The following is a 27,706-nucleotide window of genomic DNA, read 5'->3' on the forward strand; positions in this document are numbered from 1 at the left end:
AAGGTGCCACCCTGCAAGAAAGGGAACACAACGGCAGCCTTCACCCAAACTCTCTCTGCTGCGGCCCTCGTCTGCTGGAATGGCCTGCCTGGCGAGGTACTGCAAGTTTGATAGACCGCCGCCTTTTCCTCCCCCCACATACTGCACTGCTCATTGTATGCAGCTCAGCATCCCCCTGCTGTGAAATCCAGTTGGTGCGATGTATCAATACGGTTTCTATTTTGCTGTTCTTGAAACGTGTGTAACCAAGTTTTATTGCGTTGTTCTGTGTAGGCACTACGCTGCCTTTGCTGTATTGTCTTTTATAACTAATTTGCTGCCTAGAGTCTCAACAGGAAAGGTGGACAGCGAACCAATCAAGCAGCATTTAAAAGAGTCCAGCATGAACAGGGCAAGGGGCGAAGGAGATTAAGAGCACCGACAAGCAAATCCTTAGTGACGCTGACTGTCCCTTGCTCCCAAGTGAAATCTTTAATTACATGGGGGGGGGGGGGAGATGGGGAAACTATGAATTACACAGAGGGTGGAAAATTGAACCTGTACGTTTTTCTTCTTGCTTTGTAGCTGCAGTTGCCAGCCAAGAAGGCAAGGCAGAACCCTACTTTCCATCCACTTTCAAACGTCTGGGATTAACCTCTGGACTGGAGAATTCTCATCTTGCCAGGAGACAGCAAACTGTCACATTGCCTACCCCATACCAGCACAAGGTGTGCTTCCTACACCAGTGGTTCGCTGCACTCTGAAAGATTATCTAATCATGTGTATAAAAGCCATCTCGGAGACAGACTGGAAATGTGTTACTCACGGATGCCTCGCTTTTGCGCTACAGTATTTCTTGTTCTTGTCTGGCTCACTAACTTGCCCATTTCTCCAGCACTGGGCGCACACAAACTTCACTTTCAAATTCAAGGAGCCATGCTTTGCTTGGTTGCTGATAATCTTGAAAGCCAGAGGAGAGAGGAGAGAGTTTAGCTGTGCAAACTAGTTCCGCAAATCAGAAGTATCTAAGAGGAGAGTCCCGGCTTTTCTAGAAGCGTGCAAAGAAATTGCAGGCAACTAGTTTGGATCAATATGGTTAATACTTCCAGCTAATTTACTATGTGCAGTCCCTTCTGCATCTGAAAGCATTTTAGCCGCTGGCATCCATTCAATTCTTCACTGTGAAAGGAACCAACATCTGAACCACTTCCCCCATCCCACGGGAGCTCATCTCACACATAGCAGCGTCTCATGTCACGCTGCGACGAAGAGCCGTTTCAGACATCGCTGGGAACACAGCATGAGCACAGCCGGGCCAGTTAAGACGCCTCAATGATCACCCAATTAGCAAAGAATCAAGTAAAAAATCATGCTACCAAGCTGCGATGTAGGAAGCTGCGTGTTTGGGGTCAGAATTCCACGCTTCCAAACGCCACAACTCCACTTCCCCTTTCAACCTCATCCCACCTTTCCATCACAAAATGCAAAGATCCAGTTATTTCAGGGCAGAAAGGTCTGACTACCCTAAGATGGCCTTACAGGGGATCAGCGTCATTCGAAGCCGGGCTAGTCCCTTTCTAACTCCAGTGAAGTCCTGGGCTGAGAAGGGTGTCGTTTTGCTCAGGGCTGCACTGCAGCAGCACTTCTGGCCTGTAGACTGCTGCTAGAGCAGAAGTCCCCAACTTGCGCCCACCAACACTTGCTGGGATCGTGGCAGATCTGACAGTATTTGTTTTAGCACATGGATTTTGACGGGGTGTTTGTTTTAGCACACGGAAGACACTGTCCCGCTGACCCGAATCAAGTCACTTCGATCTGCTACAGCCCTTATGGCTCCTTTTTTATGGCTTTGCGAATTCTTTCTATTCGAAAAAGTCAAAAGAGCCAGTCAGTTTCTTTTCCTCTCGAGCTGACTAGCTTGAAGGGAGCGGGGAGGAAAGACCTCCCCCCCCAGCCTTCTTTCCCTCCCCAGCAGGAGCCCCTGGAAGGAGAGGGAAGGTGCCTGCTTTGGGAAGGGGGCAAGCAAACGGGACATTTAATCTTTTTCTCCTTTCTACGCTTGTCAAAATGAGCGGGGGAACTAGCAAAAAACCCAGGACCTACTTTTCCAATTCTGACTGGGAAGAAAGATACTGTTCTGTTGATGCAAAAGGCAAATCCATGTGTTATGCTCTTCAGCTGCTGCAGTCCCCAAAAAGCATAACGTTGAAAGCCATTTTAGGACACAACATCAGCACCTTTTCAAAGAACTATCCACTCGGTTCCAAAATTCGTAAAAAGAACATCTCTGAACTGAAATCAAAATTGGCCGTGCGACAGTTGCTGTTCTTCAGGCCTGGGGGGCAAAGCAAAACCACCACCCCTTGTGAAAAGGAAGAAAACTTTGTAAGATGGATAGCTCTGCAAAGAGGTATTTTTGGCTGTTGATGAGTGGCTTTTTGAAGGTTTTCACAATGAAGGTGAAATCATGTCTGCAATCCAGAAGCTGCAGTTCTCTGGGAACAGACTGACCATTAGAAGTGGAGCCATTTCTAGTGACCTGGAATATCAGTTGCTGACTTGCAGAAATGTCTTCTTAACTGTGTCTATTTGTTAGATTTAAATTGTTCCATACTTGCGGTTTGCTTTGCTCACAGAGAGAAGATAGAATGCTTATATTTGAAATAAAATGTTAAATAAAAGCAAGTGTGTGGCTTTATGGTTGGCCCCGCCTCATCTGGCAGCCATTTTGTGGTTGGCCCCGCCTCATCTGGCAGCCATTTTGTGGTTGGCCCCACCTCTTCTGACAGCTATTTTGTGCCTGTGCCCCCACCCCGTGTCACACTCTCAAAAGTGCCCACAGGCTCAAAAAGGTTGGGGACCCCTGTGCTAGAGGTTCAAGAGCTAAGGGAGGGCAGAGAACAAGCTGATGTGGACTCCAGAAATACCACAGCAACAGTACGATGCTTCATGGGCCACATGAGCCACGTATGAAGTAGGTAGCAGCAGCTCAAAGCCAGAGCCCTAGATATTCTTGGAAAGCAGGACCTCTTTCCTTTTTTAACAGGGCTCCAGAGTTCAAGGAACGTCTGTTTATTTACTTCATTTATACCCCAACATTCTCCCCAACGGGCACCTCAAAGGGGCTCGTGTCATTATCCTCTCCTCCATTTCATCCTCACAACCACCCTGAATGGTAGGTTAGACAAGAGAGCTAGAGTGGTGTAGTGGTTAAGAGCGGTGGTTTGGAGCGGTGGACTCTGATCTGGAGAACTGGGTTTGATTCCCCACTCCTCCACATGAGTGGCGGAGGCTAATTGGGTAGGTTTCCCCACTCCTACACATGAAGCCAGCTAGGTGACCTTGGGCCAGTCACACTCTCTCAGCCCCACCTACCTCACAGGGTGTCTGTTGTGGGGAGTGGAAGGTGATTGTAAGCTGGTTTGATTCTCCCTTAAGTGGTAGAGAAAGTTGGCATATAAAACCCAACTCCTCTTCTTCTAAGAGTGTGTGAATGGCCCAAGGTCCTAGTATGGTACTCCATAACCACTACACCATGCTTTAGGCCAACATCGTTCCACCTCGTAGAGCAAGGAGCATACAAGATTCCAGAAAACTGTTAGCTAAGGAAAATACCTGGGCGCCAAGTGCATTAGACTCCATATTCTGCCAATATTTTTTTGATTCTTGCACAATAGCCTCATGAGAAATACCTGTGGTGAGGAAGACACAAGTATTAGAATAGCTCTGACATTTCTAGCCCTCAAGCGTGCAACCACGCCCCTCCAATATTTTTATTTCTCAAAATGATGTCCCATATTGGTGACTAACATTTAAACATGCCTTACAGTGAACCTACTAAACGATTCAGAAAAGTATTTCACAAATGGTGCTGTCTACAAGTAGCTCAAGGGTACTGTATAGAGGCTGATCACTGGAAAAACAAAACATAGACTTCTCAGGTTGCAGTCTTTCAAGTGCATCTGAAAATGGGCAGGCATCTCTAGTAAAAACACCAGGGATCAAGAGGTACAAGAGTCTGACATGGCAAATTGCTGGCTCTTTTGATACAGCCTGTGTGCTGGAAAATTCATAAATCGCAAAGACGTGACAAGGACAAATGTCCAAAGCAAGACAGCTAAGAATATAGGGGAAGATTCAGCTCTCCCATATGGCATAATTCAAGAACAATTCATTTTGAAGGATTTTTAACCATTGCTGGGAGTCTCAGCCAAAGGCCCTCTCCTCAATTCTAGAGACGTTAGGACAAGTTCAAGGTCCCGTCACAAAAAAAATGCACTCTGCGCATGCCCAAAGGCACTTTTCAAAGCACTGTTCTTGCGCCATACCCACCTGTCTCATTCTGCATTATCCACACTTTGAGCTCTACGAGACTGTGAGCGTAGAAACATTCATCGTCCCTCGAACAGCCGTACCGGACTTCGTGCCTGCAAAGGTCCAGCTGGCACTGAACGTGGAAAGGTCGTATCTTGGAATACTTTACTGTTGTTTCTCGCAAAATGTGGACAAGGCACCTGGGTTTTCAAAAAGACTAGGGTGAGTAAGGGGAAGGCTCTGAAAACCCTGCTTCAGAAATCTGTGCTTCGTTTAGGTTTCAGGCTGGGGGGGCGGCGAAGGGTTGTTGTCCACGTTTGTGCCCTTGTTACGTTAAAAACACTGACTGCCAAGTCAAACTATATAAACCCCAGTAGCAATTGGCTTTAGGAGCTCCATGTTAACAAGCAGCAAAGTGACACAGCAGAATCCTAATTACTCATGAGACTAAACCACTTGCTTCCCCGCTGTTCCTCCCCACACACATTTATCACAGCGTCCTGCCTGCAAAGCCACATAGCTAATACTTTGCATGAATCATAGAACCATGGAGTTGGAAGGGACCACACAGGCCATCTAGTCCAACCCCCTGCTCAAAGCAGGAGCAGCCTAGAGCATCCCCATCAAGTCTTTGTCCAGCTGCTGCTTGAAGACTGCCAGTGAGGGGTGCTCTCCACCTTCCTAGGTAGCCGATGCTACTGTTGAACAACTCTTACTGTAAAAACGTTTTTCATTATGGGCACAGATCAAGGGTCTCGGGAGGGGGGGAGGTAGTTGGGAATTTCCTGCGTTGTGTGGGGGGTTGGACTAGATTACCCTTGAGGTCCCTTCCATATGTTTCTATTCTATTTATAGTCCACCTTTCTCTCTTGGACTCAAGATGGATTACACAGAGTGAGTCAATATAGTGTCCAGATCATGCGAAGTGATGGTATCGCTTTACTCTGCTCTGGTTAGACCTCAACTAGAGTACTGTGTCCAGTTTTGGGCACCACAATTTAAGAAAGATGTAGACAAGTTGGAACGTGTCCAGAGAAGGGCAACAAAGATGGTGAGGGGTCTGGAGACCAAGTCCTATGAGGAAAGGTTGAAGGAGCTGGGTATGTTTTGCCTGAAGAGGAGAAGACTGAGAGGGGATATGATAACCATGTTCAAGTATTTGAAGGGCTGTCATATAGAGGAGGGTGCCAAGTTGTTTTCTGTTGCTCAAGAAGGTCGGATCAGAACCAACGGGTTGAAATTAAATCAAAAGAGTTTCCGTCTAGACATTATGAAGAATTTTCTAACAGAGCGGTTCCTCAGTGGAACAGGCTTCCTCGGGAGGTGGTAAGCTCTCCTTCCCTGGAAGTTTTTAAGAAGAGGTTAGATGGCCATCTGTCAGCAATGCTGATTCTGTGACCTTAGGCAGATGATGAGAGGGAGGGCATCTTGGCCATCTTCTGGTCACTAGGGGTATGGAGGGGGGAGGTAGTTGTGAATTTCCTGCATTGTGCAGGGGGTTGGACTTGATGGCCCTGGTGATCCCTTCCAACTCTATGATTCTATGATTCAATACAACCGACGGATGCGACATTCGATAAACACTGCAATAGGATTAGGGTGATCAAACCAACCAGAAGTGTGAAAACAGAACTGAAGCAAAGCATAAGTATTGACACAAATTATGCAGAATTCCATAGTAGGATCCTAGTTTTAACAACTTATACCTAGAAAATTTTCTAAGTAACTGTGAATCATCTAGTACAGTGCAAGTCTATAGCCTGCGTACCCTTTGGGGAGGGGCTGTGGCTCAGTGGCAGAGCATCTGCTTGGCATGCAGAAGGTCCCAGGTTCAATCCCCGGCATCTCCAGTTAAAGGGACTGGGCAAGTAGGTGATATGAAAGACCTCTACCTGAGACCCTGGAGAGCTGCTGCCAGTCTGAGTAGACAATACTGACTTTGATGGACCAAGGGTCTGATTCGGTATAAAGCAGCTTAATGTGTTCAAACGCCCTCCTGAATAATTTGGTTTTGCATAGTTTTTTAGAAAACCATGAGAGTGGGGGAGCCTTCTTGACCTAACTCCACAAGGACACAGATTTCAGACATACTTGTTATCTTCAAAGTCGTGCATAGCAGGATGTGAACAAGATGCTGAGTTATCCTTATTCCTTTTGCTGATTATTCTGGGTTTATGTTCAAAACATTTCTGAAATACAAAACAGAAAGCAGTTTAGAACAGGGAAAAACTCCTGTGGCCACCTTGGATGCAGAAACGTTTTAGAACATGAAGAAAGCTCTATGCCGCATCTGATACAGAAATTGATCTCGACACTGATAAGGAAAGAGATGATCAGTGGAATAGTCAGCATTTGCCTCACCCCCGAGGGAGCGACTCCCTTGACTCCCAAACTGCTTTCTAACATTATGCTGCAGGAGCAGATTAAGAGACAATATTTTGGGCAAGCACCTCGCAAAGAAACATGAATAGTCCGTGATGCTCCTGGAGGAGTCGGGACACAGTCAGGTTGATCTTCCCGCTGCCGCCAAAGAGGGCCTCGCGGCTGAAGGCCCCTTTGCGCTCCAGAGTCCACACGTCAATCTCCTCTTGGCAATACGCAAAGGTGCAGTGACCGGGGTAGCGACACTCCTCTTCAGCAGCAACATCTAAACACAACAGGGTAGGAAGGCGAATCTGAGACACAGGCCAAGACCCTCCGCCGGCTGCAGGGCATCAGCTCTCAGAGAGCACGCTCGAGGCATTTCCTGGACCCAGGCCGGTGGTCGCTTTTGTGTCACCTGCGCCAACCTGATAACCACACCACACAATCCTGGATTTTCTACCAATTTGGGCATGACCTTCTTGCCACAGTATTGTAACATATCTCCTCCAACCCGAAAAATATAGTAAGCCAAAATGTCTTCATTTTATTTATTAAAGCGTTTATATCCCGCCTTTCCTCGTGGTTCAAGGTGGCTACTAAAACATCCCAGCTAAAACCAAAAATAAAATAGCAAACCAACAAATCTCCCCCCACCCACACACACACACCTTAAAAGATACCTGCCACTCAAACCCCTTCAGAAGCCCTGGCAAACAGGCACGCCTTGGGGAACCCCCTGAAGATCTCCAAGCTGGGAGCCCGTTCCACAGAGCCGGGGCCACGATGGAAAAGGCCCCCCGGTCGATGCCAGACAGGCCACCCTGAGTGGTGGGAGGGCCAACAGACGGCTGCCTAAAACTGTAGATGGCGCACAGGGACCCAGGGAAGGAGATGGTCCTTCAAATATGTGGGTCCCAGGCCCTGAAGGGCTTTCAAGGTCAAGTTGAACTTGGAAACAGCTCTGGAACATAAGTAACAGAGGCGTGTATCCTACGAAGCATCACTGGAATGCTGATTCTCGCCACTTTCCTCTCCCTCCACTGATGTCCCTTTCAACTCTGAGGAAGATTGCAGCCATAGAGGTTTGTGACCCAAAGAATAAATACTTCTGTAGCCAATTCAAAGGATACAAGGCGATGAATGTACAAAATCTGAGAGCCCACAGGCCACTGGCGAACACTCCCCACTCTCCATCTCCAAACGCAAACCGCTTTAGAGAAGCTGCTGAAGGAATGCACAAGAAAACAGGGCGCCCCTCCCCAGGAAAGAGGGGGTGGCAGAGCTCTAAGCGTTTCACGCTCTCTTGGAGCAGGCGACAGGTGTTCACCCCGAAGCTGGGATCCTTACCTTTACAGATATAATAAGGGCCCACATACTGCGTCTTTGTAGGCCTCGGTCTTATTTTTTTCCATGATTTATCTTCAGAGTTTTTTATTCTGCCGATAAGGATGTCCTTCTTGCATTTGTGCTCTAGATTGGGGTGGTAGGTATAATCCAGCAATTTAGGGCCTGAAAGAAAAATGGGATGAGAGAATACCTGCTGTACAGGCTGCAACCCGACTGCCTTCTGAAGAACGACACTGACAGCTTTGATTCTCCGTTCATTTTTAATAAGGTTGGTGCAGCTGGCGGAGTCTGTTGCGGCAGTTACCTTTCCAAATACCGAGAAGAATACAAACTTCCAAGGTCAAATTCTGAAACCCAGATTTGTCCACCCATTTGACCTTCTTCAGGTTTGAAAAACTTACGCCCTGCAGCATTCCAAAACTGAATTTCCTGGCTCTCCTTGACACACCGAGAATCCCCCCCCAAAGGAGCTGGTTTTAAACAGAGAAGAACTTGCTGCATCTTTATCAGGCAAGCAATATCCACTGTGGTCTGGAACTTCTACGATGGCCTGAAGCAGCGTAAAGAAGGCAGAACAAAAAGACCCTTTGCCTCAGGAGTTATGCTCGATGGGTCCCTCTTAGAAGCAGGTCATGCCGCCCCACACCTATTTACAACTCCTGCACACCAAATTCTTAAGCACATTTCAAGTTCACATACACACCCATACATAGAAGAAGAAGAGTTGATTTTTATAAGTTGACTTTCTCAACCACTTAAGGGAGAATCAAACCGGCTTACAATCACCTTCCCTTCTCCACAACAGACACCCTGTGAAGTAGGTGGGGCTGAGAGAGTGTGACTAGCCCAAGGTCACCCAGCTGGCTTGATGTGGAGGAGTGGGGAAACCAACCCGGTTCACCAGATTAGCCTCCGCCTCTCATGTGGAGGAGCGGGGAATCAAACCCGGTTCTCCAGATCAGAGTCCACTGCTCCAAACCACAGCTCTTAACCACTATACCATGCTGGCTCTTCAAGAAGAGAAACTTCCACAAAAACCTTGTACACTGAACAGCTGGAAGGGGTGCTCAGAATTCACAGACAACAACAAGCACCTGGGCAGCAACAGATTTTCCCCCCACTGTCAAACCTTTATTAGCATGCGGCTAAATTTTATGCCACAGCAGAACAGGAGGCTGGAAATCGATGTTGCCTGCCTCCACCTCCCAAGAGCTTAGCAGTTATTGTGATATGGGGAGTTGGGAGACCTGCAGAGGAGAGTGACGACCCTCTTCTACCTCCCCAATACGGCTGCCCACAAGATCAATATGGTCTACTCAGACTGGCAGCCACTCTCCAGGGTCTCTGACCGAGGTCTTTCACGTCACCTTCTACCTGGTCCTTTTAGCTGGAGATGCCGGGGATTGAACCAAGGACCTTTGGCATGCCAAGCAGAGGCTCTACCACTGAGCCACAGCCCCTACAAGTGACTGAGCTTCAGTGGTGAAAGCAGCATTCTTCAGCATATCTGGTGAATGGAAGCGCTGCATTGTTTTGTCTGCTGGCCCCGTCCTTTAAGGACACTTTGGGAAGCCCCCTAAACACTAAGAGGAAGGGAATGTTTAGCCTGAGAAGAAGACTGAGAGGTGATATGATAACTATCTTCAAGTACTTGAAGGGCTGTCACAGACAGGATGGAGCCAAGTTGTTTTCTGTTGACCCAGAAGGTCAGACCAGAACCAACGGGTTGAAATTAAATCAAAAGAGTTTCCATCTAGACATTAGGAAGAACTTTCTAACAGTCAGAGCGGTTCCTCAGTGGAACAGGCTTCCTTGGGAGGTGGTGAGCTCTCCTTCCCTGGTTTTTAAGCAGAGGCTAGATGGCCATCTGTCAGCAATGCTGGATTCTATGACCTTAGGCAGATGATGAGAGGGAGGGCATCTTGGCCATCTTCTAGACATGGAGTAGGGGTCACTGGAGGTGTTCGGGGAGAGGTAGTTGTGAATTTCCTGCATTGGGCAGGGGGTTGGACTAGATGACCCTGGTGGTCCCTTCCAACTCTATGATTCTGATTCTAGAAGGGAAGAAAGGCAGGCATGGGGAGCTCTCGTAGCTTCTTACCTGTCTTGATAAAGCACACCTGGCAGGCCTGCCTGAGCTCGTGGGTGCCTTCCAGGGGATTCCTTGCGACTAAGGGAGATGCGGACACGGGCATGCTAGCAGGGCTGCTGCCGAATACGCTCGAGTAGTCATTCCGAGCCGGGCCTGACATCCCAACATAGTTCTCAGACCCAAACAAACTAGTTGGCCCATTCATCTGTTGGGAGAAACAAAGTTGTTGTTTTTAAATCTGTGATCGTTTATATTCTAATTTGTAAACTGATGCACAGGAGTGTTATTAATACAAAAGCAAATTAAAAAAAAACTTTCAATCTCATGTTCAATGTACTTTTGCTTCTAAGAAGATGTTTCAGTAAGAATTTTTAACAAGGACAAAGGAAGAATTTAAATTTGAATAACCATATCTGTTGAAAGTTTGCGTACTTACAAGTAAAAGAGGAGAATTACTGTTTAATGCCGTTGTGCCATCTCTGGAAGTAGAGCTGGGTAAATCTGAAGGGTTACAAGATTTTTTTTTTTAAGTGTTAGGTTCGCATGCACATTTTACACTCATGTAATCCAAAAAGAGCTTTGCCTTTGTTCAGATGAGCATGTGATACTTAATCCCTGCTCTAGACCATCACCAAGTCCCTGGCTGAGCAATTCTCAAACATGCCGCAAGAGGGGCAGAGGAGGAACATGCAAAAAACAAACCGCCACGTTGGGTTCACCCACTCCTCTCTAACTTCTGGGGCAGGGAAAAACCATGTGGAACAGGACTCTTGATGTTTAGGAAACGTTTGTCTGGCATCGACAGTGTATGAAAACATTCAGTGGTTCTAGTCCGAAAGTCACCCTGACCAAACAGTAGCCAACATTACAAGCCTGGACTTTTCTTCACTTTAACAGTGTTATGTTCAAATAAACTCTGGTTTAGAGAGCTTCCTACCAGAGATCTGCCCGGTTTCTTAACAGGCCTACCCTTTGGCTAGGTTTTAAAGAATTAAGCCCAGCATCTTACCTCTTTTAGAATCGCTGATCGAAAAAGTACTTAAAGAAGCACAGAAGTTGTCCAAGGAGGAAACCAGCGGCTGGGAATACATTTCGGAAAAGGCGGCTGTGGGAACAAACCCAGCCCCAACCGGCAAAGTCCCGAGCAGAGGGGGAGAGAAAGGCATGCTGGGAGCCATCGTGGCCACCGGGACGGTTCCTCTGACAACGGCGCTGGGCTACAAGAAGAAGGAAAAACCAATTCTGTTCAATGCAACAGGAAGAGGATCCCAAACTTCCGGGGAACAGCCCTTGGCACTAAATCCGTATTGAAGCTTTTCTATACATAGCCCCAGCCGCTGGAAACTGGCATCTGCTGCTGATGCAGTGCTAATCTGGTGCTAAATTTAAAACAGAATTTTACTTTTCATATTGATTTCATTGGTGTTTAACGTGTTCTCTAATTTCTGCTGATTGTGATGGACTGGGACTTCTGCTTCAGGATGCAGTCAGGAGGCAAGCTAGACCTCTCGCAAAACTGTCATGGCCCTTGGAAACATTTGCTCGGGTGTACTACTAGGACTGGATGGTGTCCACAGCGTTCCTACAACTTGCTTCCAAATGCAGCCAGATGGTTGCTGAAAGGAGACTGCAGCCCAAGACAAACTATCAGACTACAAAACACTTCTTCCTCACACGGAGAACCAACTCCAGAGGAGAAATTACAAGCAGAAGCCAGAAGGGCCACAAGACAGCGTTCTTGGAAAAAGCTATGCATGGATAATTTTCTCCAACTTTGACAGAGCTCTCATCAACATCATTCCAAGGAAAATAACAGGCAGCTTACCAGGACACTTTCACCAGGGTCAGATACCGAATCTAGCAACTCATCCAGTTCGTCTCCAATAATAATATCTCCATCCCCGCAGTCTAAACAGCTTTCAGGCATAGTAAAAACCGTGCCTCCGTTTGTCAGAGAGGCACGAGGCACAGAACTCTTCTCCGCCGCTGGAAGCCCTACCAGAGACCCCACTGGTAATGGCGCCAGGTCACTGGACACTTCAGGAGTAAAACTGGAAGAGGAGGAGGATGAAAGAGGCTTTTCCTTCCAACTGGAAAAATCTGAAACAGATTTTGGTTTGCAAAGACACCACCTCAGAACAGGGGTTCCTTCAGCATAGGTGAATACAACAGCAGCACAAATTGCCAATTTTCCCCTTAATCATAAGAGAACACCAGGGAGGCCCAGGCCCAATCCGGCCTGCTGCTTAAAGCTCTTGAGAGCCCCTGGCGCCCTGCTCTGCTCACCAGGGCAGCGGGCCACACCGACGTAACGTTTTAGGCAAAGAATCAAACTCCCGCAGAAAGTAGTTTTGCAGAACTCCTCCCAAGACCACCTCTTCGTGAACTAGGGAGACAGCCTTCCCGCAGAGATTGAGGCCTTTTGCTCGCGTACTCTGGGGCAAACATGGTCCGTTATCCTTCAGCCAGGAGTCAACACTGTTTGGTACCCCACTAGTTAGACTAGGGGGAATCTGGCACTAGTACGGGAGGGAACAAATATAGCGAGGGGGAGATTCCACCACAGCAGAAGCACAAGCCATAGAAATACATGGAAAGGGGGGGGGCAGGAGCAGAGGGGAAAGACAGGAGCCATTCTGAGCTGACCTGTATAAAAATAAATCTGGTGATGGAGCACAGAGTTGCTCTTTATGTACAACTTTCCGCATTAAGGTGGTACAGAGCCCAAGAAGCCTCACCTGATTCAATATCTTCTATAGAGGAATTGGAATTCTGCAAGCAAGCAAAATATCTGTTATGAAGTTTGCACAGCAGATGCCTCAGGCAGACCTTTCTCTATTTATTTATAGGTGGCCCTTCACACTGGTACCCCAGGGCAAATTACACACAGCGTAAGACAACACAATCAAATAGCATAAGGCATCCAAGAAATATTGCAATAGGACCACAAAACAGTCAAAAATGTAAAAAAAGATCAGACGTGACATCAAACGCCAAACTCCAGCTTATTTCAGAAAATCAAGCCTAGTAACCAACAATAACACAAAACCCAAAACACTACTGTGAGAACAAAGAAGCGTGGTTTTCAAAATGCTAAACCACCCAAAATCCTTCTTGTGTTTTATCACATAGGTACTGTACAAGTTGGAAAAGCCTCAGAAACACTGTTTAAATGGGAGCTCTGCCAGTATTCAAGGGAAATGCACTGGATATTCTTTGTCCATAAGCATACAACTTCTTTAAAACAGTAAACTCCATTAAGCACAATGTGTTTTATTTCCAATTGTTACTTTATCAACCCGGCTCAGTATTCTGAGGCCAAGAGTTGGCAATACAAACAGGCAATCAGAAATGTAAAGGCCATTTATTGACTCTGTCCCAATATCTGAAGGTTATGGGAATCCAGCATCTGTTGTCAGGATTCCTAAGAGGGAAACCGTTCCATCAGCACCCCAAACCTCTCTTCTCATAAAGATGACACAAATTCTTACCTTACTTGATAATTCTCCAGAGACAGGGTTGGCGGGAGGCTGCAATCAAGCACATCATTGTGAGCAACAGATACAGAAGAGCCAGGAATTAAAACCAGCATTGTGTAAAAAAAAGGGGAAAAAAAGAAAAGTGAACTTACTTTTGCCCGAACATAGGCTTTTCTTATTTTTAATCCTAGCTTGTGAGCAAGCTCTTGTGTTAATTTTATTACACTTTCATCCTATTGAAAAACAAACAACACAGAATGTGACAGACAATCCAGAAGGTCGGCCAGAACCAACGGGTTGAAATTAAATCAAAAGAGTTTCCGTCTAGACATTAGGAAGAATTTCCTAACAGTTGGAGCGGTTCCTCAGTGGAACAGGCTTCCTCGGGAGGTGGTGAGTGTTACATTTATTTAATGTGACATTAATTAAAGAATGAAATAGGATTTGGGTTGTAGAACCAACCAGAAATCTCAAAAACAGAATTGAAGCAAAGCATCAGTGTTAACATGACTGGTGCTGAGTTGTTTTCTGTTGCCACAGAAGGTCGGACCAGAACCATCGGGTTGAAATTAAATCAAAAGAGCTTCTATCTAGACATTAGGAAGAATTTTCTAACAGTCAGAGCGGTTCCTCAGTGGAACAGGCTTCCTCGGGAGGTGGTGAGCTCTCCTTCCCTGGAGGTTTTTAAGCAGAGGCTTGATGGCCATCTGTCAGCAATGCTGATTCTGTGACCTTAGGCAGCTCATGAGAGGGAGGGCACCTTGTCCATCTTCTGGGCATGGAGTAGGGGGTCACTGGGGGTGTGGGGGGAGAGGTAGTTCTGAATGTCCTGCATTGTGCAGGGGGTTGTAGATGACCCTGGTGGTCCCTTCCAACTCTATGATTCTATAATCCCAGCAACTCTCATACAGCAAGATTTGTGAGAGCTTCACAAAAGAATCTGTCCCTTCTCATCAGCCTCTTCCCTGGAGGGGCTGGCCTATTAAACTGGACTGACAGAATTTTAAGGACTCATCCCCAGGGCTCCACCAGGCCCACAATGAACACACAGGGGAAGGGGCCTTGCCAGAAATTTGAGCTTTGTTAACATCACTCGGCAAGAACATTCTGACGTGTGTTATTCCCCCAGCACCCACGAGCATCAAGACCCATACATTTGCTTACTTGGGGTACCGCGAGGGAACATTTCGCAACAGCGTCGTAAGCCTCCTTGTACCTCCCCAGCTCTTTCAAGGCTTTGGCTTTCCGGTAGAGGGCCCGGAAATTGTTTTCATTCAGTTTTAAAACAACCCCACAATCTTCTAGAACTTTCTCATGCAAGCCCTGCACAGGTAAACGACAGAAGGAAAGAAGGGCTTAGAATGTTGCATGACTGAAATCAAGGGATGTCAGAGGACAGGCCGTGCTCCAGTTTCTGGATCGCAGGGAGGGGGACAATGTGTGGGCCCTCTCTCAGCAATGGGGCCCTGGAAACCTAATGACCTTTTGAATTCCAGTAGAAGAACTGTTGCTGTCCCATGCTGTGAGACCCAAACCAGGCCTTCTGGTTCTAAGAGCTCAGCGGTGAATGAAGAAGCCTCCCTTCCAGCCTCCCGTCTCCCTCTCACTCCTGGCCACCCCTGTCTTTAACTGCCACCACCTCTACGGCACCCCTTAGGCTGCCACCACCCCTCTCCCAGGTTGTTGGCCCCTCATTTCTTCAAATTCTTCCCTACACTGCCTCTTGCCCACCACACCCCCTCAGCGCTCCCAATGCCACTCCCACCACAATTCTCCCCTGCAACCACAAGGGATGGGGAGGGGGCCTTCTCCTGCCTCTTTCCTGCCCCCAGCCCTCAAGGGCGCCTGCGGAGCTGGGACAATACCCAGCTGCACTGTCATCCCTGGGATGCTGCCCAGTCGGAGCTCCTGTGCCAGGAGAGATGCAGGCAAAGGGCTCCCGCCACCCCCTGGCCCAGTTCTGCCAAAGCTCTGCTCCCCACGTCCAGGGGCAGCTGCCTCACCAACTGCCATGGACAGTCAACCCTCCTCAGTTTGTCAGCCATCCTGCGGGACTTGGCCCAGTTCCGCAGGGCTTGTAAGACGGAGAGGTTTGACCATGTCTACGGTTGAAAACAACGATGGTATTACATCTTTTCCTTTCCCTTCCTTTCCCCTTTATTTTTTCTGTTTTGCCTTTTCCTTTTTTTTTCCTGTCTCCTTCCCTCTTGAAGTAATGAGGTCGTTGGTGGATCTTGGCCTCCCTATTGCCATTTTTGGTCCACAGTCACCACGTGGGAATGACCCGAGGTGAGACAGGAGAGTAAGAATACAGTTTGAGGTACCATCTGTATATGTTGTATTAGTTTAGACAAGGTTTTTAATGTTTTTAATTACATGTTTAACTTTGCATTCATATATATTATATTATATCATATATATTATATTATATATTATATTGTTAGCGGCCCTGAGTCCGGCTCTACCAGGGAAGTGCGGGGCACAAATAAAAAAATAAAATAAATCCCAGCTACATTCACGGACCTTTGAGGGCACTCCTCCCCCTCAGTTGGGGTAGGTAGTTGAGGGCAACCAATATTTCCCTGCATACTCCAGGGTTCCCCTGGATACTCAGAACCTTCCCTTCCCTTTGGACCTGACCCCATTTTGTGGCTTTCATTATTTGCTCAGGGCTTCAGCACTAATCATAGTGTCTTAGCAGTAGTGTGTGCGAAAAGGATCTTGGGGTCTTAGTAGACCAAACAATGAACATGAGTCAGCAGTGTGATGCGGTAGCTAAAAAGGCAAATGCGATCTTGGGCTGCCTCAACAGAAGTATAACGCGAAGTGACGGTATCGCTCTACTCTGCTCTGGTTAGACCTCACCTAAAGTACTGTGTTCAGTTTTGAGCACCGCAATTTAAGAAGGATGTAGACAAGCTGGAACGTGTCCAGAGGAGGGCAACAAAGATGGTGAGGGGTCTGGAGACCAAGTCCTATGAGGAAAAGTTGAAGGAGCTGGGAATGTTTAGCCTGCAGAGAAGACTGAGAGGGAATAAGATCTTCTACTACTTGAAGGGCTGTCATACAGAGGATGGTGCCAAACTGTTTTCTGTTGCCCCAGAAGGTGGGACTAGAAGCAAATTAAATAAAAGGAGTTTCCGGCTAAATATCAGGAAGAACTTTCTAATAGTTTGAACAGTTCCTCAGTGGAACAGGCGACCTCAGGAGGTGGTAGACTCTCCTTCCCTGGAGGTTTTGAAGCAGAGGCTAGATAGCCATCTGTCAGCAATGCTGATTCTATGACCTTAGGCAGATCATGAGAGGGAGGGCATCTTGGCCATCTTCTGGGCATGGAGTAGGGGTCACTGGGGGTGTGTGGGGGGAGATAGTTGTGATCTTCCTGCTTTGTGCACGGGGTTGAAGGCGGTCCCTTCCAACTCTTTGATTCTATGAATTTTGCTCATGCCAGAAAGAGGGGGGAACTACTATAAATTCTGCCCATTTTGGAACTGACATTCTGGAAGTCCAGGGGTCTTTTTCTGGTAGCTGCACTCCCTGATCTAGTTCAGAGGAAGGGTGCCTGGCGGCCGAAGGCCCTGGGCTTAACCCAGCCTCCTGGGAAGTGCCCCTCACCCCCTTATTTGCCCACGAGGCACAAGAGGTGCAACAAAGGGCTGGTGACCTACTTTCAAGGGGCAAGGGGTTCACTCCAAACAGCAGCAATGCGGGCGGTACTTACCTTTTTAGAATAACAGACTATACGGTTCACATGCATTCTCTCTACTATTTCATCAGAAATGTGGATTCCTTCACTATTGGCATAATCCGCTATGTTCAAAGCTTCAGAGTAGTGATTCAGCGACCCGTCCCAATCGCCTTCTCGGTACGCATCGTTCCCTTCGTTAAACAAGTTTTTAACAAGCTCTCGTATGAATATCTGAAATACAAAGAAGTGCTCACAGGCCACGTCATACCTCTGAACTTGGATCAGAGGTCCCTTTTCTAGGAATTACTGCTGACCTCTCAAAGCAACAACAGAAGGGTTAGCCAATAGACGGCCCTTCCTGATTCAACCATAGAAATGTAACTGCTGCAACAGGAGAGTGGCAAATAAATAAGGGATGCAGACGGCATTCAGATGCCTTCTCTCTGCCACAATTGTGATTCTAGCAGGGGGGGAAACAGCACCAACTGCATTTCTGCGTCTCCACAATGGACACTTTGCCATCTGACCTGAGCTATTTATCGTATCTGCATCCGGCCTTTCAGACAACAGTCTTCCAAAGCCTTCCCTTTATCCCTTAGAAGCTCCTTGATCCATTGATCTTGAGCAGCACAGTTTTGAATCTAACGTTTCAGGGATATAAGGACTGAGATAAATCTTGCCACTGCCAATGTAGCCTTGGGATCCCTATCACTTAAGAAAATATATTTTGATCTAAGATTCTATGAGGTTTCTATAATGGCATTCCAAGTGCACATGAGCTAATGAGTCGATGGAGCCAGAAGAGCAGGGACAAGTCCTTTCCGAATATGGTAAATTCAAAATTCTGCCTTGCATAACCATAGAAGGGTTAGCGTTTAATCTAGCTAGAAAGAAGGTTCTACAGAGACAAGAGATGTCTCCCAAAGCAACTCACGCCATAGAAGAGACTCAGGCCGTAGCCTTCGGCAAGAGGAAGGTGATTGATCTGACTGGGTCAGAAAGAAGGGAGAACAGATATCCAACTGAGGCTAGGTCGTGGCGTTCTCCGTGGGAGGGAAGGGGTAAAACCTCACAGTGGCCCTTGCTCCCGCAAGCAAGCAACAGAGGCCAGATTGCCTTTCCCTGCCCTTCTGCAGTCCCAAGGCATTCCCCTTGCCATATAAATGTGAAGCACCCGCTTTCTACCAGGCTGGAACCACGATACGTACGGCCAAGCGAGGCCTGGGACACTGCCAAGGTAGGACTCTTCCACTGCCTCAATGCAACAGCTAGCAATGGGAAGGAATGCTATATGGCCAAATAGCATGCAAAGAAGGTCCTACAGAGTCCTACAAAGAAGGTCCCACCCACTACAGAGAATTCAGAAGTCAGCAAAGTTACCTCATATTGCTCTTGTGTCCCGGGATAGGGTAATGTAGACCTAGGAGAAACCAGACAGGGTATTTAAAAAAAAAAGGAAAAAAAAAGCAGGCCTTGCCCAAATGGTATCTCTCCAAGAGAACTGGAGGACCCCCTGACAAGCTCACAATAGTCTAGTTTATTGGGGCTGCTACATTCCTCCGCAGGGAGAATCCACTTGTCAGGGATGCTCTAGGCTTATCCTGCTTTAAGCAGGGGGTTGGACTAGATGGCCTCTATGGCGTCTTCCCACTCTATGATTCTCAAGCACCACCCTCTCCACACCTCCAGGAATTTCCCAAGGCGGAGTTGGGAGCTTGGCATTATGCACACGTGAATGGCTAGGAGCTCTCAAACGGTCCCAGGTGAAGAGTCCCAGCTCAATATCTGCCACATGCCGGACTGAGGCTTTAAAGCTGAGCCACGGCTCCTCCCCAGAGCTGTGGACTGGGAGGCCACTGGGATAGAGAACGAACTGCCGCCTGCTGTAAAGCGGAGCAGCTATGCGGTGCCGAGTCAGCATTCAGAGCCGCAGAGGAAGGGGGAGCATATGACGAATGGCTCATGACTTCATGTGAAGTGGACATTCAGCAGGCCCAGAGTTCAGGTCCCTGCGGGGGTGGGGGAGGGAAGCTTTTCTGAACTCTCCGCAGGCAGAGAGGGACCGCCACCTGCGTGCTGCGGCAGCTTGTTTTTCTTACACCCACATCCTACTTTGCCGCTTACAGGAACATGTTTCTCCAGCAGAAAAGGAAGATAAAAGCCCGTTGCCTGCCCACCCACAGGGCGCTGCCCCTTCAGGGACGCTGCTGCTTTCACAGGCAAACCGGAGGCAGAGCGTACGCCGTGTTCCTCTCCACATCTGTCCAGGCTGAAAGGCCAAGCTGGCTAATCATTATATTGTACATGCACAACCCTCCTTTCTTAAGTCGAAGCAACATTCAGGGGTGGGGGAAAAAAAGGCTCCATCATGTTTTAAACCAACGCAAGTAGAGATGGCAAGAAACCCACCCCCACCTCCCAAAAGAGGTCTAGGATCGAGAAGACCTTACTGTATAAACTGCAGCCCCTTTTTAATCTCTTGCTGTCTGATGCTTCTGTCCACGGACACATTGGACATGTTATCATGAACACCCACGGCTTCGGCAGGCAGCTTCTGAAACAAACCACAGAGAACAGCTGGTTGGTCAGGCATTCCAAAAAGAAACAAAACACTCATCCACAGAAAGGAAATGAAAGGTACATCTTTTTCATCGGCCAGAAAACAACACACCGGGGGGGGGGGGGAGCAGAAAATGTGTTTGTGTCCTTCACTTCAGCTCTCTGAATACAGCCTTAAAAGAGAACCTGGGTTCAACCTGAAGCCCACTCAAACCATGTGCCAGATGCTCAGTAAACCAAGCTTCAGAGACAAACTGAATAAACGGAACAGAAAACCTCCTCAAACTGGAAGCCTTCTCACATGCACCCCAAGCACAGCTGTTTTGTAGAAACCAAATCCAGACCTTGCAACCAGCAGGCAGCGGGGCCGCTTCTCTATTTGAGAAGCGATACTGAAAAAGCACCAAAATAGAATGAGCCTTCTGCAAAAGCGAGAAATGAATCTGCAGTCATGTATATTTGGCTGCGATAATGAAGTTCTGACTGAGCTAATTCGCCACACAAAAACAGCTCTGGGGCAACTCCAAATCATTCTCCTTTACTGAATGGGCCACTGACGTGACTCGGCACTCACAACTTGACTCCATCGCTTGGAAATCTGCACATGGCCTTTTCTGCTCCCACAAGAATTCTTTCAGCGGCTTTGGAACTGCAGCAGGCACCAAAGGACACCTCGCAAGAAAAAGACAGACCACCCCATGCACTGCTAGTGAGATCACAGCTGGGGCAGACACAAACCCCTGGACGGAATGTGCAACTACCAGACTGCCACAGTGCAGTCCTTGGCAGAGTCACTCCAGTCTATGACCACCAATTTAAATAGGCTTAAACTGGGGTAAATGTACACAGGACTGCACTGAGAGAAGCACATTATCCAGAGTTTAAAAGTTAGCAGTTAAAAAATGAGGTGGAAACAGAGCAGGCATAAGATGCGCCGAAAACCCTCAACAATGCAGCAGGAAGGGCTGCGATACAGTCCAGTGTCACAAATTAATGTCTGGCAGACTTCAAGCAGCGGCTGGAAGAACACTTGTCAGGGATGCTCTAGGCTGATCCTGCATTAAGCAGGGAGTTGGACTAGATGGCCTCTACGGACTCTCCAACTTTACAATTCTGTGAAATACTAATGAGAGAGATTCAGAGGCTTTCTATAATAGGTGTGTTGTTTTTTTAAAGAGAAAGACGCTACACTTTGGTTCTTGTAGGTTATCCGGGCTGTGTAACCGTGGTCTTGGAAGACCACGGTTACACAGCCCGGATAACCTACAAGAACCAATGAACTCTGACCGTGAAAGCCTTCGACAACGCTACACTTTATCTGGGCACAATTTTTAAAGGGACATTCCAGACAGCAACACGGACACCAAAATTAAGTTGCACTACAAAACTCTGTGAGGGGCACAGAACCAGTCTCACATCACACAGTGGGCAGAGGCGGGAGAATCCAGGTTAATTAGAAAAAATGAGTTAATGTCTCCTCCTTCAAGTCCACCCTCCTCTTGCCATCCAAACACCTCAACGTAGAAAAGATGGCCGGAGATAAAACATGGTGATGGAGACAAGCAGGACAACCAAGCGCTTCGCTTGCTGTTTCTCAACTGAAGGAGGGAGGAGCGCTGCCAAGAGAGCGGTTTTAAGCCACTGGTATTTAAAAAGCACCCAACACACTCTGGCCTAACTAGACCGCTAAGCAATGCCCCTGAACTCTGCGCGCGCACGGGGGGGGGGGGGTTTCTTAGTCACATACTGCCAACAGGATGCAGAAGCAGTTTTGGTGGGATGCTGGGTTTTTACAGCAATTACTAAGAATTTGCTCTCTCTTAGTCTCTGCATCACCCTGCAAGTATGATGTACGCCGATCCCACCTCCCCCAGATTATCTATCTGTGACCTTTTGGTGTGCCAGTAGTTAATACCAGATTGTCTGTAAACATATAACATGGAGGGATCCAGGTTCTCTGATAAGAGCGATTGGTGGGACCTACAAAAGCCTGAGAAACCACTGGACTGCCCTCTCCTCCGTTTCCTCCAGCTAAGAGCCCTTCACTAAAAAACCCTCTGAAGACCTCTGATATGATCAAGAACACAAGGGTCCTGGCATTCTTCTTAAGCGTCTCATGGAAATAACAGATTCCTAACTCACACACACACACACAAAAATCAAGTCAATGCTAAAAGAAGATAATCACCAATATGTACAGCCATTCTGGTTGGCGTCTTCTACTAAACTTTCACATTTGAAACTTGGAAAAGTAGCTCCAGTATATCTTATTACTTGGGCAGACAGATATAAAAGACTGTGCAGCTCAAGTATTTCTGCACAAAAGAGAAGGTTCGTCACTGGAAAGACATGAGAAGCCACAGCAACCTGTTCATGCAAATATGTGCACATATATTTTCAGAATTAATTAATTCCCAAGGTGCAGAACTTCCTGTCAGAGGGGTTCCTCAGTGGAACAGGCTTCCTCGGGAGGTGGTGGGCTCTCCTTCTTTGAAGGTTTTTAAGCAGAGGCTAGATGGTCATCTGTCAGCAATGCTGATTCTGTGAACTCAGGCAGATCATGAGGGGGAGGGCAGGAAAGGCTTTGCATCAGTGTTTGGCTCTCGTGGCCCTTTCTTACATGCCCTGGGTTATGCCAATCACCACTTTGGGATCAGGAAGCAATTTTCCTTCAGGCCAGATTGGCCAGGGATCCTGGAGGGTTCCCCCCCCCCAATCTTCTGAGCATGCAACAGGAGTTACTGGGGGCATGTGGGGGGGCGGTAGTTGTGACTTTCCTGCACTGTGCAGGGGGTTGGACTAGATGGCCCTGGTGGTCCCTTTCAACTATATGATTCTGTGAACTTCAGATAGTCTCTTTAAAAGCCAAAATAAAACCAGAGTACATCAGTCCCATAAAGACCAGTAACATTTATCCTCGCATACTTGAGTCACAGTACACGTCATCAATCACTGGAATAAACAACATTCCTCTTCAAGGTGCCTGTTTTATCTTGCTGAATGTGGCTGCCCCTCGAGAATACTTAAAAACATGAGCTCTTTTTTTTTTAACTGCTTCAAAAGCTCTCTGGAATGTCTCACACAAGTCGCCACAAGGAAGCCACTGAATAAACGGTCCATTTTAGAACAAGAAATCAATCTCATGATCTACCCTTTCAAGTATTCCGGTTCAGGGAAGCAAACGGCAACAGCTCACCCAAGCTTTAAAAATGAATGGAAGCAAAAGCTGCCAAAGGGTAACATGCTGTCAGCCTTCCTACGATGTGGCCACTTATACAAGAGTTTCTACTTCACATTTGCTTCCTATCATTTTGTTTGTGTTGTCCATTCTTAGGCAACCCAGGAAGCATGAAGGGACCTTAAGTCCCAGTGCCGTCAGTGGGCCCCGCTTGCCTAATCTGCAGGCTCCGCTGCCTTTCATTTTGTTTTGACTTGTGAGGCTGAGCTTTGTACTTGGCTCAGGCTGTTTAAGCAGGGACCCGACGCAATACCACCCGTGCATTTCAACAAAACACAGCTCTCAAATGTATTCACAGCACAAACAGAAAAGCAAAACAAAAACTTCTTTCTGTGTGAGTAAAACCAATGGAAATTACATCATTCTTTTTGTTAGCATCATTTCCTGGCTTCCAGATAAGGATATTTATCTTGTATTTCTTTTTTGAATTTGTATCCTGCCCTCCCCAGTAAACAAAAAAAAAAAATGCAAATATTTTTGCGTTGTTATGATTATTGCTTTGTATTAATCACTGGGCCTGTGGTTTTGATTCTGTCTAGCAATCACTGTAAGTCACCACACAGAAATCTACAAAGGCCAACTACAGAGAGAGGGGTCTGGGGTCCAAGGGAAGTGTGTCCCTATCATGGCTGCAGAGAAAGAAGGCTGAAACACAGAAGTAAATCCACCTTCCTGTACAGCCAGACACACTTACATGCAGGATTTAAATCAATTAAAGCTGATTTCCCCACCCCCCCACATGAACAAAAAGATGCAACAAGCAAAGGGTTTGGTTTACCATTCACATGGTCTCTGCTATGTACAGTGAGTGAAAAAAGTATTTGATCCCCTGCTGAATTTGCCCGTTTGCCCTCTGACGAAGAAATTTAATTTTAATGGTAGGTCTATTGTAGCTGTGAGAGACAGAATAACAACAGGAAAACCCCCAGAAACCCAGAAGACAAAAGTCAGCGATTGATGTACATTATAATGAGTGAAATAAGTATTTGATCCCTTTGCAAAAGGTGACTTAGTACTTGGTGGCAAAACCCTTGTTGGCAATTATAGAGGTCAGACGTTTCTTGTAGGTGGCCACCAGGTTTGCACACATCTCAGGAGGTATTTTGTCCCACTCCTCTTTGCAGATCCTCTCCAAGTCAGAAAGATTTTGAGGCTGATGTGTAGCTACTCGAACCTTCAGCTCCCTCCACAGATTTTCAATGGGATTAAGGTCTGGAGACTGGCTAGGCCACTCCAGGACCTTAATGTGCTTCTTCTTGAGCCACTCCTTTGTTGTCTTGGCCGTGTGTTTTGGGTCATTGTCATGCTGGAATACCCATTTTCAATGCCCTGGCTGAGGGAAGGAGGTGCTCACCCAAGATTTGACGATACATGGTCCCGTCCATCGTCCCTTCGATGCGGTGAAGGTGTCCTGTCCCCTTAGCAGAAAAACACCCCCAAAGCATAATACGTCCCCCTCCATGTTTGACGGTGGGGATGGTGTTCTTGGGGTCGTAGGCAGCATTCCTCCTCCTCCAAACACAGCGAGTTGAGTTGATGCCAAAGAGCTTGATTTTGGTCTCATCTGACCACAACACTTTCACCCAGTTCTCCTCTGGGTCATTCAGATGTGCATTGGCAAACTGTAGACAGGCCTGTACATGTGATGTCTTGAATAAGGGGACCTTGTGGGCTCTGCAAGATCTCAGTCCTTCACGGCGTAGTGTGTTACCAACTGTTTTCATGGTGACTATGGTCCCAGCTGCCCTGAGATCATTGACAAGTTCCCCCCATGTAGTTCTGGGCTGCTTCATCACCATTCTCATGATCGTTGCAACTCCACGAGATCTTGCACGGAGCCCCAGACCGAGGGAGGTTGACGGTTATTTTGTGTTTCTTCCATTTGCAAATTATTGCACCAACTGTTGTCACCTTCTCACCAAGCTGCTTGGCAATAGTCTTGTAGCCCAGTCCAGCCTTTTGCAGGTCTACAGTCTTGTCCCTGACATCCTTGGACAGCTCTTTGGTCTTGGTCATGGTGGCTAGTTTGGAATCTGATGGATTGATTGCTTCTGTCGACAGGTGTCTTTTGTACAGGTACAGTAACGAGCTGGGATTACAGATAAGACCTCTCCCTTACAGCAGGTGCTTCTAATCTCAGCTCGTTACATACAGTAAAGATACCAGGTAGCCTGACATCTGGTTGATAGGGGATCAAATACTTATTTCACTCATTATAATGCACATCAATCTCTGACTTTTGTCTTCTGGGTGTTTTCCTGTTGTTATTCTGTCTCTCACAGCTACAATAGACCTACCATTAAAATTATGGACTGGTCATTTCTTCGTCAGAGGGCAAACGGGCAAATTTAGCAGGGGATCAAATACTTTTTTCCCTCACTGTATCTTACCAGAAGCAGATGCATTATGCACACGTTGACCTGCTGAACAAACTCCACAATGAATGCATACAAAAGGCTGCAAGATTTACTTATTTAAAACTGTACTGACTTTGTCTTTTGCAGCTGTTTGCTTCTGGTTTTTAATGCATCCTCATCAGCAAGCTGGAGAGAGGCGTATGTGAAAACATCAAGGATTTAAATCAATTGAAAATGAATTTCTGAAGCACTGCCTCCTCAAACCCATCAGAAAAGAAGTTTGGTGTAGATGTTAGCCCGTTTCTCAAGTGAGAGACATCTGCTTGCCACACCTGCACCAACACTTCAAAGAAATGGGTTGCGGAGCCACTGTTGTGAAGTGGTTAGGGTGTTCGATTAGAATCAGAGAGACCCAGGTTTGAATCCACAGAAGCTTACGGGGTGTCCTTGGCCCAGTCACACACTCTTGGCCCAGTCTACCTCACAAGGTTGTTGTGAGAATAAAATGGAGAAGAGTAGAATGATGTAAAGCTGCTTTGGGAACCCACTGGGAAAAAAGGCAGGGTACAAATAAAGAAATAAACAAGGAATCTTCCAAAGCTACAGGAACCAGTGCGAACACTTTAACTGTTCAACAACAGAAGAGAAGGTTAACAAAGACACAATTCCAGTTTTCAGATTTCAGGAGACAGCCATAGATGGTGGGTAAATACCATGGTTAGAAATGCAAAAGTTAGTTACCATTAAACTCCAGACAAGGCTCTTAATTATTTAACAGCCAGTAGTAAGGACTTGGGTACACAAGTCCATACCAGCTCAAAACTACAAGTGTTCATGTCTGAAGGATCCAACCAACCCAAATAGCTATATTTTGGGGGGGGGGAGTGGAAGAGACACTCCCCTGATTAAAATGAAATCCTGAAATTTAAAATAAGAACATATCTGAACATAACTGTAGGGGAAAGAACTGATCTCAACAGAGTGGGGAGAAGAGGAGAAAATGATGGTGATAATTCCAGCCATCAGCAAACCACAAGCCTTTCCCCTATGAGGCATGCAAAGACCTGGGTCACCAGTGAGCATTCTTGCCTACCCTTTCCAGTGGGTAGCGCAGCAATGGTCACGCCCACCTCTGCGCCAGTCTTTGGGCAAAAAACCAGAAGCCCTATAGAAACTTTGCACTGGAACTTGCTTGTGAAACACAAACAATACGACAGCTTAAAATAACCGTCCAGAAGACCTTCACAACGCGCCGTCCCTCTGGGCCACTAAAACCACAAAGCACGGAAACTTTGAGAAGATTCAGGAAAAAGCTGAGAGCCCGCACAGAAAAGCACGGTCATGCCCCCAGTGCCACATGTGCGGAGAGTCCCAACATCCCCCCCCCCCAAAGCCTGGAGGCAAGGGAGCACCCAAAGAAAAAGAGCCCTCTGTTTTGGCTGGCAGAAGCCCCCCACCCCTCTGGACGGCTGTTCTTCGTGCCTGGGCTGGGGCACGGAGAGCAAGTCAACCGGCATCCTTTTTTTGGGGGGGGGGTGGGGGGAGCAGATTGGTGATTGAATGCCACACATACAGCCATGAGGGACATTGCAGCTTTTGAGGCCAGTCCCAGCCACAGATCCCTGCTCCTCCATTCCGAGGACAGAATCACAACAACCGCGCCCGATCCCGGGGTCGCCGCAGCTTCCAAGTGGGGGCGGGAGTCGCCCCACAATGACGACGGATCTCCAGGCCACAGAGATCAGCTCCCCTTTGGGGCGATGGGTGCTTTGGAAGGCGGGCTTTATGGAGGGTTGCCAACCTCCAGGTGGGGCCTGGAGATCCCCCCGAAATTACAGCTGGTCTCCAGGTGACGGAGACCAGCTGCCCTGGGGGAAAACGGCTGCCGTGGAGGGCGGGCTCCGCGGCACTGCACCCTCCCCAAGTCTCGCCCCGGAATCACCCGGAATTCCCAACCCAGAGTTGGCAACCGCGCAAAGGCGGGCAGCCAAAGCGTTTCCAGGGGCCTGGAGGCGGGAGGGGGCGTCCCTTCCCGGGTTTAATTTGGGCGCACGAAGAGCCCGCCTTCTCTTCCCCCCACCCCACCCCACCCGGGCCAGGCCCTCCCCCGTTGGGCGGGCGGTGGGGGCGGCGGCCTCCTGGCTCCCTGCGCGAAGGGCGCCGCTCTCGGCGGGCCGGCGCCCCACAGGCCCAACCGCGCGGCCTCACCTGCTCCTTCCGTCCGGAGGCCGCGAGGCTCGTGAGGCGGGGACGGCGTTCGAGGCCTCTCTGTCTGCCCGTCTCTCTCCC

The 27,706-nt window shown here is 47.7% G+C and overlaps 1 protein-coding gene across 1 annotated transcript in view; it reads right to left on the reverse strand.

Annotated features, from left to right (window-relative positions):
• Positions 1–27,706, reverse strand: part of ZC3H7A (zinc finger CCCH-type containing 7A) — a 33,416-nt gene extending 5,710 nt beyond the window's left edge. Inside the window, exons 1-18 of the mRNA XM_056866364.1 lie at positions 27,626–27,706; positions 19,714–19,817; positions 18,644–18,683; positions 17,297–17,494; positions 14,740–14,898; positions 13,728–13,808; positions 13,588–13,626; positions 12,835–12,868; positions 11,922–12,196; positions 11,106–11,313; positions 10,533–10,597; positions 10,106–10,301; positions 8,005–8,166; positions 6,744–6,940; positions 6,385–6,482; positions 4,312–4,493; positions 3,595–3,671; positions 806–939 (exon numbers count right to left, since the gene is read on the reverse strand). Of these exons, the coding sequence (XP_056722342.1) occupies positions 806–939; positions 3,595–3,671; positions 4,312–4,493; positions 6,385–6,482; positions 6,744–6,940; positions 8,005–8,166; positions 10,106–10,301; positions 10,533–10,597; positions 11,106–11,313; positions 11,922–12,196; positions 12,835–12,868; positions 13,588–13,626; positions 13,728–13,808; positions 14,740–14,898; positions 17,297–17,494; positions 18,644–18,683; positions 19,714–19,781 (2,213 nt within the window). The 5' untranslated portion in view covers positions 19,782–19,817; positions 27,626–27,706. The remainder of the gene's footprint in view (positions 1–805; positions 940–3,594; positions 3,672–4,311; positions 4,494–6,384; positions 6,483–6,743; positions 6,941–8,004; positions 8,167–10,105; positions 10,302–10,532; positions 10,598–11,105; positions 11,314–11,921; positions 12,197–12,834; positions 12,869–13,587; positions 13,627–13,727; positions 13,809–14,739; positions 14,899–17,296; positions 17,495–18,643; positions 18,684–19,713; positions 19,818–27,625) is intronic.

The sequence above is a fragment of the Euleptes europaea genome, chromosome 21 (genome assembly GCF_029931775.1).
Source record: "Euleptes europaea isolate rEulEur1 chromosome 21, rEulEur1.hap1, whole genome shotgun sequence".
Taxonomy (NCBI): Eukaryota; Metazoa; Chordata; class Lepidosauria; order Squamata; family Sphaerodactylidae; genus Euleptes; species Euleptes europaea.